Here is a 12,184-nt window from a genome sequence, read left to right as displayed (position 1 = left end):
TAAGGATACTGTGACTTATCAAGATTCCACCTCAACAGTTCTCAGTATTTTGCATTGTTACTAATGTGTGTTTTGGTTCAAAATCATCTAGGTATGAAAGAAAAACAAAATAAAAACAGAATTATTACTTGGGGCCTTTCATTTGTCAGGTTACACTCACTCTCTCCACTTGACCATGCACACATTCTCTCTGTGTGTGAAACATATGCACACAAACAAAACACGCACACGCACTTTCACAGACACACACACTCTCTCTTAAAATGCATTCACACACACAATAACAAGAACAGTTTCGATAAGTTCAACTGACCAGCATTTATTTTGCTTGCAACATTTCCCTTTCAAGCATCTCAAAAGCAGATACACATTATTTACACATCCAAGCTCACACACACACTTTTCAACATCAGTTATTCCACCAAGACAGCATGCCCAGACCTGGATCTGCCATGAAGCCCTGGAAAGATCAACAAATCAGTCAGTCAGTCATCCAGTCAGCAAACTGATCAGTCAATTTGTCAATGTAAGTCTGTTTTTTTCTTTGTTCTGTTTATGAGTGTCCTCTTTTTTCTACTCAAAGAGAGAGAGAGAGAGAGAGAGAGAGAGAGAGAGAGAGAGAGAGAGAGAGAGAGAGTGAGTGAGTGAGTGAGTGAGTGAGTGAGTGAGTGAGTGTGAGTGAGTGTGTGTGAGTGTGAGTGTGAGTGTGTGTGTGTGTGTGTGTGTGTGTGTGCGTGTGTATGTGCATGTGTGCGCACGCATGTGCATGTGTGCACATGTGGGAACATGCAAATGCATGTGTGCTTGTGTCTGCAAACACATGCATAAGACAAAAAGAAATCAAATTATCGTTCTTATTGTTGTTACAGAGAGAACATCATTTTGTTATTGCAAAGATCAATTACTGTCATAAGAGTGTACTTTCAAAATTCAATTCCAGATTTTAGTTTACATTTTTATTCACAGGGATTCGACTTTGCATCTCTTCGCAAAATACAATAGTTATTTCTGTAACTGGTGTTATCATAAAAGAAGGAAGTCCAGTCTCCATATTGGCCCTTTCTTCTTTACAGTGATTTTCAAAGTAGATGCCAATTTTATTCATTTTGCTGACAAAGTCAAATGTTATACGTATTCATTTGTTTCTTTTTCTCTTCTTCTTTCCTTCCAAAACCCAGTCCACACAGATTTCATGGCAGAAGACAGTTTGTACAGGGATAGCAGCTCACAAATAAAACCACCAGAATATAGCCATGAGGAAATGTATCAGATGATTCTCTATGGTAATACAAATAAAAAGAAAAAAAAAAGAAAAAAAATGATTTGTTATTCTGTTACATCCCACTTCAAAATACCCATCTTTAAAAAAACACCACACACACACACACTCACACACACAAAGTCACTTACAATAATGGTGTAAGGAGATTTCTTGGCGTCTGTGTCAGAATCAGTCGACTCCACTCCATCTGGTCCCGTGGGTGACATGTCCACAAACTTCTCCTCCATCACCCGGAACCTAAGGACGGGAAACAAATGTGCAGGTAGGCTGACCCCATGGGAGGGGAATAATGTTGTGCAGTATAGTACAATAAGGGAATCATGAATGAGTTGGCAAAGAAAAAAAAGTTCGAAAACTGAAAATGTACAAAGCATATTGCACTCCCATAAATCAAAGATGACTGCAGCGTCAATAAAACCAACAAATGGAAATTACAGTCTATAAAAAACAAAACAAAAACGATAACAACAGTACACAATGTAGGTTGTAAAATATGACACACTTTGATAAAAAGTGTCTATCTTTCCATCATACAGGGAACAGTGTGAAGAGAAGTAAACATGTAGAGTGTTGGTGTCCGCCTAGGAAGCGAGAGAATCTGAGAGCACTGGTTTGAATGGTATAAACACCAGTATTTTCTCCCCCTGCACTAGACACTGAGTGGTGGTCTCGATGCTAGTCATTCAGATGAGACGATAAAGCGAGGTTCCATGTGCAGCATGAACTTAGGGCACGTAAAAGAACCCACGGCAACAAAAGGTTTGTCCCTGTCAAAATCCAGTAGAAAAATCCACTTAGACAGGAAAACAAATAAAATTGCAGATAGAAAAAATACAAAAAAATGGGTGGCGCTCTCAGTGTAACAATGCGTTCTCCCTGGGGAGAGCAGCTTGAATTTCAGACAGAGAAATCTTGTGATAAAAAAAAAGCAAAAAAAAGCAAACATCTTTTTGTTTGTTCATTTGTTTGTGCTTAATCAGTGAACAGACCTTACACTGTTATATACATGACTGGCCTTCTTAACCATCAACATACAAAAATCACTGACCTGACTTCTTCCCCAATGTCGATGATCAAGTCATGCTTGGCATCATCCGTCTGATACTCCCAGGCCCACAGCTGTTCTTTTTCATTGCTACACAATGTTAAGGTGAAACCCCACAGGTAAAATCTATATCAAGTTCTTTACTGATGTTTTGGTGTGTTTTTTAATATATCTATGTAACCCTGAAAATGGAGTACGGCTGCCTACATGGCGGGATAAAAATGGTCATACATGTAAGTGTACATACAAGTGAACATGGGAGATGCAGCCCATGAACAAGAAGAATATCTACATGTGAAAAGGTGGTTCGAGAGAGAGATTAGAGAGGAACAGAGAGGGGGATAATGGATCAATGACTGATGTACTCGCTTGCACTCACTCTCTCTCCTCATACCAGTAGCAGGGCCACATGGAGTGGTTTTTATAGAGTGTTTAGTCTTACTTTGCAATAAACATGGGTAAGCTGAACACACATTGAGCAGTTCACCCTACTCAGCGAAAGCAACTTTAAGCAACACACAGCCCTACATAAAGCACTTCACCCTACACTTAAGCAGCACCTACATAAAGCACATGCTACATAAAGCAGCACACAGTAAACAATTCACGGTCCCAACACCTAAAGCAGCATACCTAGAACACAAACACAAAACCAAAATCCCTGTCAGATACAATCTCAAAATATCCTGGGCATCACTGACGTGAAAGGCCTATAATATATACACTCTCAGCACCTTTCACCACATTGTCCACAGTATGCACTCTTCTCACACATAGATCTATGTGTGGTAAAACCAGTTTCATTAAGTGTACCTGCCACCAACAGTGACATACAAAACTGTACGCCAAACATGACTGACTAATACAACCCTGAGTGTTCAATTCAATTCATGTTGTTTAGAGCCCAACCCTGAGTGTTCAACTAATGTTACACTACATCATACTGTGCATACTAATAGCAAGCTACAACACTCACTCTCCAAATGGTCAAACAACAGTAACAGTGGAGGATGACTTGAAAGACAGACGCCTTACTGGAATGTTTCGACATGCTGACATTAGCATGTTTCAGACATGCCGACATCCATCTGAGCACCTGGACTGCGGCATCACATAACTGCATGTGTTTCCACAGCTGGGCCTAGTGATGACGGACTCACTGAACAAAGACAGCCTACATGGAAGTGAGGATGAGGGAGGATGGAAGGGGTGAGGGTTGTGCAGTGTCGGCACGACCTCAAAGGCTGGACTATGGACGGAGCGGGGAGGGAGATAGAAAAAAAAAAAGGGTGGTGGGGTGGGGTGGTGGAAATGTGTGTATGAAGGGATGGGGAGGGAAGGGGAACAGTGTGGGGGTGGTAGGTGACACTGCAGGCACACTATAACATAAGTAATAGTGAAAACAAGAAAAAAAAAGACAAAGCTAGCTTACTGATACATGTGTAAGTGATTTACTGACCAGAAAGAAAGACGCAAAATTACGTAAAACACAAAAAAAACAAGATGAATTTATTGTGAACATGGTATACACCAGAAATGACTGTAGAAGCTTAATTTCTTGTATACATGTTTACTATCCCTTGGTCTATGGACATACAGAAGGTTTTTGCAAAGCAAAAATTCTGAGACCCCCCAAACATAAGATCATGACAGAAATGAAATTTATCAGAGTTTGAGCTACCACAGTAATAATTCCTGTCCAAAACTGAATTCACTTAAATTTTCTAAGAGGACAGCCTTGTTTCGAGACAAAGAAAAAATATCATTCTTCAAGGGATAAAATATGCTCTATTACTCTACCTCTTTCAATTTCTGAGATATTGATGTACCAAGGTGATGACTATCAACAAAACAACAGAATTTGAGAAAATGGGTGATAATGATTTCAAAGTTTTCTTTACTAATTTAAGAAAAACATGGCATGCCTCTGATGGCAATGTTTGGGGTATGCTTTTGTCTTTCACTGACATGAAACACCGCAGAACATAATTGTCATTAGTCAGGCACTTTGAAAATTTAAGGTTCGACATCCGACCTGCCAACCTCTGAAATCACTCAAGGGTAAATAATTATATTCAATATCTAATGGGTCTATTTTGAGAGTCAAGGTAAATGTACTGTCAATACAGTACTTCTTTTGGGGTGGTGGTGGTGGTGGATGGTGGTAGAGGGTTGCTGATGATTACATGGATGTTTAACATGCTATTTTCCATGAACAATAACAACATACAGTTGTTTGAACAGCAGGTCAGTTAAAAAAAAACAACACACATGACACAACAGTCACTGTCCATTCAAAATAAAAGATCAAATGTCCATGCTTGAAAACACATTGATACATGTATGTGCATCTCATTGTAAGAGAATCAGGGAAATCAGGTAAAAAAAAGAAAAAGAAAAAACAAGCATGCAGAAGCAGCAAAAAAACACCACCGACACTAACAGCAACAAATTGTGCTCCATGACCTGCATGCAACTAACTTACACTGGGGTGAAAAACAAACAATAAATTATACGAATTTAGGAAAACTTGTAAAAAAATAACATTCACATGTCATACGTAACATTCACATGTCATACATAACAAAGGATACAATTTTGAAGGGAATATCAAGGCTTCAGCGGGGATGAAGATGTCATCAAAGAACCCCATGGACACTGAAACATCGTGACACACACATAGTTGAGAATTTAATCACACACATTGTTGAGAATTTAATCATACACATTGTTAAGAATTCAATCACACACATTGTTGAGAATTCAATCTCAGCAACTGAAGAAAATTACAAATGTGTAATCAGTGACATTATCAACAATCATGCATTACTGCCATTAATGATGAAACATTACTGACATTAGATTTATTGTTAAACCAATCAGTACGATCACCTGCATAACCTGAATGGGACATGTTCTTATTGGAGAGGCATTAACCCCTTGGAATTGCTTATAAGCCAGCTAAGTCATCAGACAAAAGCAAGCTTTCTAACCTGTACTTTGAGAGAATAATACAAAGAAAGAAGAAAGAAAAAGAAAAGAGATTCCCATGTTGTGTGCAGGGCTGTTACCTTGATGACATAGACATGCAAAACCACCTCACATGTCAATGAAAAGTTTTGCTATTATTTTTCCTAAAAACCAAAGTGGACAATGTGGAATTGCAGTCTGGTATTCAACACATTTCATTCATTTCGTCAGAGATCAGCAGTCAAGTATTTGACCCAAGCTCTGAAATACTGTATAATTCTTAGTTCAACTTTCATCCCCAATGAATTAACTTGCTGGCTTCTCTACGTGCTATCTAAATTTTAAATCTAAAGGTTGAGGACAGAAAAGGATGATGGCCAATTAAAGTATCTCAAATATAAAACGATAACAATGAGGTGGTGTTTCTTTCAAAGTGCGGGTGCTTATCAAAACTGAACAGTCTATTGAATAACAACACTTTGCCCTCTCAAAAACTGAAGTCAAATGTATACAGCAAATGCTAACAAGAGTATCATTCAGCAGCTTAAACAACCACTCTTTCATAATTTCTCATATATCACATCATGTCACACACAGTCTCATAAGTAAAAGGACTACTGAAATCTAAGTTATGAAGATAATTTCAATAACATACAAGACACAATCCACAAACAATACAACAGCAACAACAATTGAAGTTCAAGGTTATCAATATCAAATTCAAACCAAGCATGTCTAATACATCTGATCTTAAAGAACATGAGAAGAAGAGTTTACCATGAATTCCTTCTTTGGTGGAACTTTTCACTTTGCCAGTCAGAATTTCATCCACAAAAGGCCGAAACACAACAAATCTGAAGTGCACTGGAATAGCAAGAAGAGCATAAGTTAAAAGTTATATTGCTAATATAGCATCCGGAAATAAGTCCTGAAAATGTGTCATTATCAAACTGGGACATTTTAACAATCCTTTCACACAATAAAAGCAGATTCTGGTACATTCTGTTTCAGTCTATTTGCTTGCTTAAGGAATTCAATGAACCTAACTTGTGCGCATATATCATTTTATATATATATATATATATATATATACACACACACACACGTACAGATACCCCTTATCTTCACTTTCTAAACTCAGCGGCACATGCAATACCAATAAAATTTGAGGATATGTTGAAATATTCATAAAATCAACAACAACAACAACAAAACATTTACTAAAAGAAATAAAAGAAAAAAGAAAAAGACATTTTCTTGGCAAACATCAGTCAAAGTATTTCTGATGTGATATACATAAACTAAATGGGTAAAAATAACAAATGAAAACCATAAAAAACCAAAAAACATATTAAAAAAAAAGAAGTATCCATGAATGTATATACGTATCACTGTATATATCTACACGTATGTATGTATCTTATCTATTACCATGTGTGTAGTCATTCTAGAAATAGCATACGATGTATCTGTACAACTACAAGTATGTTATTAATCAGGAAGAAAACTTACCAACAGTGTGTGTTGCTCCATCTCCAGGATAGATGAAGGTTTTTTCATACTTTTCAATGTCCCACAGAGCAATGCATAAACCCACATTGTGAACCACCTGAAACAGAAAACAGATTTGCAATTATCATCAAATTATGAAGGGAAGAGGGGAAAGACAGAAAAACGATGGACTGACAACATGGCAGAATGGACAGGAAACCCATTTGCAAAGACCCAGGCTTTGACTCACAACAGAAGACCTGGAGGAATCTGTTGAACAGTTCTTCTAGTTCTATGCAACACCCCAATACCAAATGAGTTAAAGCCTGAACCGGACTATAAATGGCGGGCGATTTGAATCAAGCCAGTTTCTCACCAGAGTCTGACACTGTGACGTCGGTGAAGGTTTATTCAAAATAAAAGCCTAATAAAGCTACGGTTTGGCTTCATTTATGGCAGAGAGCGAGATTTGCCTAGCAGCTTCCAATCTAGACCTGAATTGACTTTGGAAAGTACAAAATGTGTCAGCTACACGTAATACAAAATTTGAATGCAGAGAAAAGGGGCGGAGCTAGAGCCGTTTGTGTTTGCGCTAAACGTGTCTGTCAGATAAAAATAGCACCAGCACGTGGTACTGTCCGGTGAGAATTGGAAAGCATGCAGACAGCCCCTCGACGTTGGCAACCGTAAACGACCACATTGTTTGTAAAACATGCAAACAGAGAGAAATATGACGATCTACTAACCTTTCACCACCACATGTGACCCATGTAGGGAAGGTCGTCGTTGAAGAAGAAATAGAAGAAGGTAGTGAAGTGACAAGAAACACTAGGGAGAGCTGGACAGTACAAGGTCTTCAGAGAAGAAGCCCCCTCAGTCAAGTGTTTAGGTCCTTAACTCCTTACACTCTATGGGGGCTGGGCCGCACCCAGGTCATGACTCCTGGATGCCCTTTTGAGTTGTACTGCCGTCTTTTTTTCTTTCTTTTTCTTCCTGGTTCTCAGCAGTTCAAACCTGCGCCTCCAGGGTGGTGGCCACTTCAGGACTGAGTCACTTTTTCTGGTAGACGTTTTAACCAGTGAGCCCTTGTACGCCTAGTCTGAGTAGGAAATTTTAATCCTTATGAAGTTTACTTTCATTCCTCCTTGACCAGATCCAACTGAAACTCTTTTCTGCTGCTTCTGCCATTGGCTTGAGAGCCTGTGTCCTCTGTCTGCCAGAAATCAACAGCTGTTTCATGAGGCTGTAGGCAGATGCGCTCACAAACCCTCTTGCACCAATCTCTATAGTCTATGGTGAGGACTTTGGCTTGGAAGCCAGATTCTCTGAGGCTGTTGGCTAGACTAGCATACTTCTCAGTCTTGTAGATGTGGGCTTCCTCCATTCTGCTTTCTTATGGCACAGTGAGCTCAATCAGAATTGCTTGTTTTGTTGCCTTGGAGTGGAGTACTATGTCAGGTATCATGCTGCTCTGGCTGATGACTAGTGGTGTTTCTTCCCCTCTGGTATGTCAACTGTGCATTCCCAATCTTCGGCACCATCAAGCTGCCCAGATTTCCATGCTTTGGATGTTAGAGCCGTTCCTGGCCAGACTTTATTGCCTTCTGCAAAGAGGAACTCTACTGGAACTTCTGAGGATGTGGGTGCTCCTTGGACAGTGCTCATCACATGTGCAATTTCTTTTGGCACTTGGTTGTGCCTCCATGTGTACTGTCCTTGGCTCAACACTACTTTGCATGAGCTGAGGATAGTACAAGGTCTTCAGAGAAGAAGCCCCCCGCAGTTACGAGCAGCACCCCAATACTCTTCACAGAGTTAAGGTTGAAGAAGAAAGAGAAGAAAGTTGTGAAAGTGAAGTGTAGCGAAGTGGTGCTGTGTAATAAGTAGCTGGGCATCGATCCTCGATCGATACGAAGCTCAGTGCTTTGGGGAGATCCCGACGAAAACGTCATTGAACGACATCGGCAATATTTACTACAATAATTTTGGTGGGAGCCATAAATAATACGCAATGTAATACCGTTAGCCAAATCACAGCTACAACCCCCGTTGTGTAAACAGCCGACCAGGCTTCTACAACGTAATTCATCAAAGTCAAACCTGGGTAGCTCGTTCACTGCCCCTGAAATACGAACTACTGTCTACCACCAACTGAATCAGTGGAGTACTGAAGTAGATCTGCACCCCAACCAGGGCAACTTCAGTGCATGTGTATCAGTTTCAGTTTCAGTAGCTCAAGGAGGCGTCACTGTGTTCAGACAAATCCATATACGCTACACCACATCTGTCAAGCAGATGCCTGACCAGCAGCGTAACCCAACACGCTTAGTCAGGCCTTGAGGGAAAAAAAAAGAGATAAATACATAAAATACAGAACTACTACTACTAATCATAATAATATGTATAAGGCGCAAAAACTTGATGAAGCCAACTATAAGCGTACAAAAAAAAAAATAAATAAATAAATAATAATAATTTTTTTTTAAATAAAAAAAAGAATAAAAAAACAACAACAAAAAACAACAAATAAATAAAACAAATAAATAAAAAAGACAACAATAATGATAAATAAGCAAATAAATGTAAAAAATGCAGACACACATTCACACATACACACACATATGCATAACAGATATGCACCAAACATGCAGTTTCACAGATATGAAAGCACAGTCAAATACACATAAACGTACATGATCCCCAACACACACACACACACACACACATTACCCTGCACCCCCTCTATCCCACGGCACACACACACAGAGGCACATTTGTGCAAGCACACACACATACGCCCATATCCCCCACCCCCAATCCCACACATATATATATAAACACACATACCTCATCCTCTATCCCCCCCCCCCCTCCACACACACACACATGCACAGAGCTCTCCTGACACTTGTGTACACTTATACCTTCGCGCATGCACAAACGCACACAAACACACAGACCCACACATACACACACACGGACAGAGGCTGCCAAGGAGCTATCGGAAGAAGACAGAAGCAAACTTTTCAATTTGTATCAAAACAGTTTCCACAATGGACATGTGCCGGAGAACTGGACACACAGCTTCTTAAAACCCATACCAAAACCAGGAAAGGACCATCGTCAGGTAAGCGGCTACCGAATCCTAACCATGCATGTGTAGATTTCACTTACCTTATTTGCAAACTTCTTGTTTAGAATGCTAATTATTGTTTGTGTTGTGTCTAAATTGAGCAAATTCGGCGGAATCCGAACAGTATCCTTCATTGTGGCCAGGACAAACATGTTGAGCTTTCAGAAGATTGCAATGGTCCACGAGGTAGACTCGAAGTTTTGGTCACGGGAACACATTACCAAACATGTGGAACATTGCCTTCATGGGAGGAAGTTGAGAAACACAACAAAAAGTAACTTCCGGTTTATTACTGAAAACAGTGGATGGGGCTCGTTGCGAAAGTCGGGCAACTGCCTTTTTGTGTTATTTATTATATTTATATAAACAAAACAAAACACACACACAAAAACAAAACAAAAAACAAACAAACAAACAAAAAAAACAACAACCAAAAAAACCCCACACCGTCAACAACAGATGTGTAGCTTATGTGGATTAGTTAGTAGGCTTCGACACCTCCTTGAAAACTAAACCAAAAGACGATGGTGATGATGCTGTTCATCATCATCATCATCATCATCCGTAGAGTGTCCACAATCATCATGTTAATTATTCTGACAAACTGTTGATCATGATCGTCAAGTTTTCGCTGTTTACAAAACTCAAGTTTGTGTCCCACACTCACTATACGTGCAGATCGGTATATGGGTTCATTGATCTGACAACAGAACACAATTCAGTTCAGTTCAGTCACTCAAGGAGGCGTCACTGCTTTCGGACAAATCCATATACGCTACACCGATCTCAGTACGGCTGAACTGATGAGCAGACCATGGCGGATCAGTCAGTGCCTTGCCACCGTGACTGAGCACTGGCAGCCGCGTCACGGCTCAGTAACCGAACGCGCCTAGTCAGGCCTTGAAGGGGAAAAACAACCATCCCCCCAAAACAAAACAACAACAACAACAAAAAACAAAAAAACAAAACAAAAAAACTTCCCCGCCGTCCGACGCCCCCCCGGCAAACCCAAACAAACAAACTGACTCGGACAACAAAACAAAACAAACAAACCCAAACAACTTAAACAAATGGATACATAATTAATTTAATGAATAAATAATACAGAACAGAACAATATCTGAATGCAAACTCCGGCTTGTTTGCCGCGGCGGCCGCCGCCTGCACTGAGTGACATACAGACGGCATACATGTATGCGAACAACCTGGGCACTCATATCATATCATATCATATCAAGGCGTGCAGGCCTGACGAGGCCTTTTGCCCGCTTGATGTGGGGAAGAAAAAGAGAGTCCCCACATATGTCTGATGCATTTTTCAACATTGAGTGCGCAATGCTTGAAAAATCAATAAATATGTAAATGAGTTTTGTAATTTAAATTTTTCATGTGGGTGCCGTGCACGGGCTTTATAGGATATACAGAGATAAATAGGCCTACCAGCAGCAATGTGATTTCATGATTCCCAGATAAAATCAAGTCCGGTGACTGATTCAGTCCTGAATCATCCCGGCAAAACGTTTTTACTTTTTCAGTGATACAATATAGTCCACGTGAGTCAGCATGAATTCAGACTGCAGTGCTTATAATCAGCATAATTCATGCAAAATGTATAGTTTACTTGAACATTTTTCTGATGTGGTCAAAGATTTAAGAGAACAAAAAAAGGTCAAGAATGTGATTATTCTCTTAACCGTTCATATTATATCACTGAAAATTCACCGAGGCGTGTACTGAGGCCTGCGGATAACTCAGTGAAGGCCTTTTGCCCGCAGCATTTTCCAACATGGAATGCGCAATGCTTGTCTGTTCATAAGTCAAGAAATATCTAAATGAGTTTTGTATTTAGAATTCTGTAAATGAATGTCAAGACAAATCTTAAAAGTAGTCACTGTTCCTGTGGAGACAACTGACATCTTGTGGCAAATTATTCCAAATATTTGTTTCTCTGTTAGTATTTTATTTTATTTTATTTTTTTAAAGTGCAAATCTGGAAGTTTTAATTGAAACTTTTAACAGTTTGTAGGAACTCGAATGGCCTCTTGTAGCAGTGTTCTAATGCAATGTAAACAAAGAACTTATAGTTTTATCGGCATATAATCCATGACTGAGCCTTTTCCAAATCAGTCTACTAATTAAATCAGTTACCGTGACCACGCCGCCGAGTCTTCTATACTCTAAACTAAGTAACTGAAGTGCTTGCAGTCTATTTTCATACTCCATATCAGCAAAGCCAATATATATTTTTTTCCGGAAATCTTTG

General features: G+C 39.5%; 1 protein-coding gene across 2 annotated transcripts; it reads right to left on the bottom strand.

The window, feature by feature from the left end:
- Nucleotides 1–293: 293 nt before the first annotated feature.
- Nucleotides 294–10,881, bottom strand: LOC143293342 (DNA-directed RNA polymerase III subunit RPC8-like). 2 transcript variants are annotated; one of them, XM_076604121.1, is made up of 8 exons: nt 10,735–10,875; nt 9,963–10,161; nt 6,810–6,906; nt 6,075–6,161; nt 4,922–4,985; nt 2,331–2,417; nt 1,411–1,519; nt 294–460 (listed from the first exon to the last, which is right to left on the bottom strand). In XM_076604121.1, exons 2-8 carry the CDS (start codon nt 10,071–10,073, stop codon nt 410–412), a joined length of 606 nt encoding a protein of 201 aa, XP_076460236.1. In that variant the 5' UTR covers nt 10,074–10,161; nt 10,735–10,875; the 3' UTR covers nt 294–409. The 2 variants fall into 2 exon arrangements, with proteins under 2 accessions (XP_076460236.1, XP_076460245.1); XM_076604130.1 differs by lacking the exon at nt 9,963–10,161 and having other exon boundaries at nt 10,735–10,881.
- Between the last annotated feature and the right edge of the window lie 1,303 nt (nt 10,882–12,184).

Source organism: Babylonia areolata, chromosome 1 (assembly GCF_041734735.1).
Source record: "Babylonia areolata isolate BAREFJ2019XMU chromosome 1, ASM4173473v1, whole genome shotgun sequence".
NCBI lineage: Eukaryota > Metazoa > Mollusca > Gastropoda > Neogastropoda > Buccinidae > Babylonia > Babylonia areolata.
Note: the sequence above shows the minus strand (reverse complement) of the source record. Positions and strands in the feature narration are given on the sequence as shown.